This window comes from Plasmodium falciparum, assembly GCF_000002765.6.
Source record: "Plasmodium falciparum 3D7 genome assembly, chromosome: 5".
NCBI lineage: Eukaryota > Apicomplexa > Aconoidasida > Haemosporida > Plasmodiidae > Plasmodium > Plasmodium falciparum.
Genome location: NC_004326.2, coordinates 315,001 through 317,500, shown reverse-complemented (window position 1 = coordinate 317,500; position 2,500 = coordinate 315,001). Strand labels below are relative to the sequence as shown.

The 2,500-nt window shown below is 20.4% G+C and overlaps 2 protein-coding genes across 2 annotated transcripts in view; one reads left to right on the top strand and one right to left on the bottom strand.

Moving 5' to 3' along the window:
- Positions 1-735, top strand: part of PF3D7_0507700 (nuclear protein localization protein 4, putative) — a gene marked incomplete at both ends in the record, with an annotated part of 1,596 nt that extends 861 nt beyond the window's left edge. The window contains one exon of the mRNA XM_001351599.1: positions 1-735. This exon is cut by the window's left edge and continues 861 nt beyond it. Within this exon, the coding sequence (XP_001351635.1) occupies positions 1-735 (735 nt within the window).
- A 1,608-nt stretch (positions 736-2,343) lies between these two features.
- The window catches only part of PF3D7_0507600 (protein CAF40, putative), a gene marked incomplete at both ends in the record, with an annotated part of 1,959 nt that continues 1,802 nt past the window's right edge, over positions 2,344-2,500 (bottom strand). The window contains one exon of the mRNA XM_001351598.1: positions 2,344-2,500. This exon is cut by the window's right edge and continues 1,802 nt beyond it. Coding sequence (XP_001351634.1) covers positions 2,344-2,500 — 157 coding nt within the window.

The following is a 2,500-nucleotide window of genomic DNA, read 5'->3' as shown; positions in this document are numbered from 1 at the left end:
TGTGAAGATAATAAAATACATTTATTAGAAGATGATTTTCTACCTACTGTAGATTTAATCGCAGAAAGATTAGGTTTAGAAAGAATAGGATGGATATTTACACATTTACCTAGACAAGAATATCTTACATCTGATGAAGTAGTAAATATAGCAAAAATGCAATTAACGAATATTAAAAAAAATATGCATTATACTAATTATCCTATATCTAATTTCATTACGTGTACCATTTCACCGGACCCTTTATTAAGTAATGAACCTGTTACTAATGCATTTATGGTTTCGGATTTAGGTATGGCCTTAATGAGAGATAATCTAATAGAAGAAAATCAAATAGATCCTTCACATATCCAATTAAGAAATCCAAATAAAAATGAACTATTACCACAAATTCTAGAAAGTGGAAAAGAAACAAACAAATTTGACACAGATTGGTTTATTGTACGTGTTAATGAATCAGCTCCGAAGGTTGTAAGATCCATTTTTAAAAATTTCCATTTTCCAAGAGAAAATAGACAACATTCACAATCAGCTTTTCATGTTAAAGAATATTTTAGGAGTAATAAATTAGATAGAGGAACAAAAGGAATCCATCAATGTTCCGATTTTCATCTTATCTTATTTGTAGCCAAAGTTCTAGATATAGAAACAGCTCTAGCCTTATGTGACGCAACTTTAAATAAAAAAGAAATTGATCCAATTATAGAAGAAATGTTAACATCAGTAAAGATATAGGATCATTTAGCAAATATGTAATATGAAAAGTAATAATATTTGTGAGGAATATCGCGCGCAAAATATTTTTTTAAAAACGAACCCTTCATGTTTACCATTAAACATTTGTTTATATATTATATGTCACATATATATATATATATATGTATATTTCTTCTTTTTTTTTTTTTTTTTTTTTTTGTTTCTTTTTTTTTAACAAAAACAAATTTTATATATTAAAAAAGAAATTACCATTTGGTAATATTATATATTTGAGAAAATATAATATGGAAAATTTCCATATCTCATAAATTTATGATTCGGAGACTGATGCAATTTTGTATTTCTTATTTTTATGTGTGCAGATAGTCATGCCTTCATAAAAAAAAAAAAAAAAATTAATATATATATATATTGCATATATATATATATATATATATATATATATATATATATATATGTTTATTTCTTTTTTTTTTTTTATGTACAGTACAGGTAAAAATGGTAATTATTAAAGGGGGAAACAAAAAAAATATATGAACAGTACAGGTAAAACGCCACATCACCACATAAAATAGGAACTAGCCAAATGTTTTATTGTTTACCAATTTTGAATAAATGGTATTAATATGTTCCTGTCATTTCCTCTCTTTTTTTTTTTTTTTTTTTTTTATTTTTCCCGACAATGAAACATACATATATATATATATATATATATATATATATATATATATGTATAAATCTTTAACGGTGTAATGATTAGTTATATCTGAATAAATTAACATTTGCTTTTTATTTGTTCCTAGTTGTAAGCTATTAAGATTTTCTAAATAACGAAAAAAGAAATTACCAATGGGACTTTGCTCTTTATGGTATTACACAGAATATGTACTCTGGATATATCCTTTGAATACATATTAAGAAAAATAAAAAAAGTTATTGTTTTAAATGGTTCTAATTATATTTGTTATGGTTTTCTCACACATATATATATATATATATATATATATATATATATGTAGAGATACAAAAAAAAAAAAAAAAAAAAAAAAAATATACATATATATATATATATATATATATATATATATATAGGTATATATTATAAGCATGAATCAAATGCAGTGAAATTTTAATTTGCAAAAAGGTATATGATAAATATGCATATATAATTACATATAATAATAAGATTGTTATTAATACATTCTTAAAATACTATAAAAAAGAATAAGAGAAAAAAAGTTATAAAATACCAATTAACTAAAAAATAAAAATGAAAAAAAAGAAAAAAGAAAAAAAAAAATAAAAAAAAAAAAAAATAGAAATGGGAAAAAAGAAAAAAAAAGTTAAGCACACACATGAATAAATAATACATACATATATATATACATATATATATATATATATATATATATATATATATATAAATTTATTAATGTGCATACAAAGAAAAGGTACTATTATATTTAATTTTACTTATTTATTTTGATTTTGCAACGCTATAGTTAATTTAATGTCATAGTAATATATAATATGAATAAAATTATTAGTGTCATTTTTATTTTATTTTATTTTATTTTATTTTATTTTATTTTTATGTGGTAGAACTTTATTTATTTTCTTACCATTTTAATTATCATTCATATTATTATTATTTACACTATCATCATTCATATTATTATTATTTACACTATCACCATTAATATTATTATTATCATCATTCATAATATTATCATTAATATTATTATTATCATTATTATCATTATTATTGTCATTAATATTATTG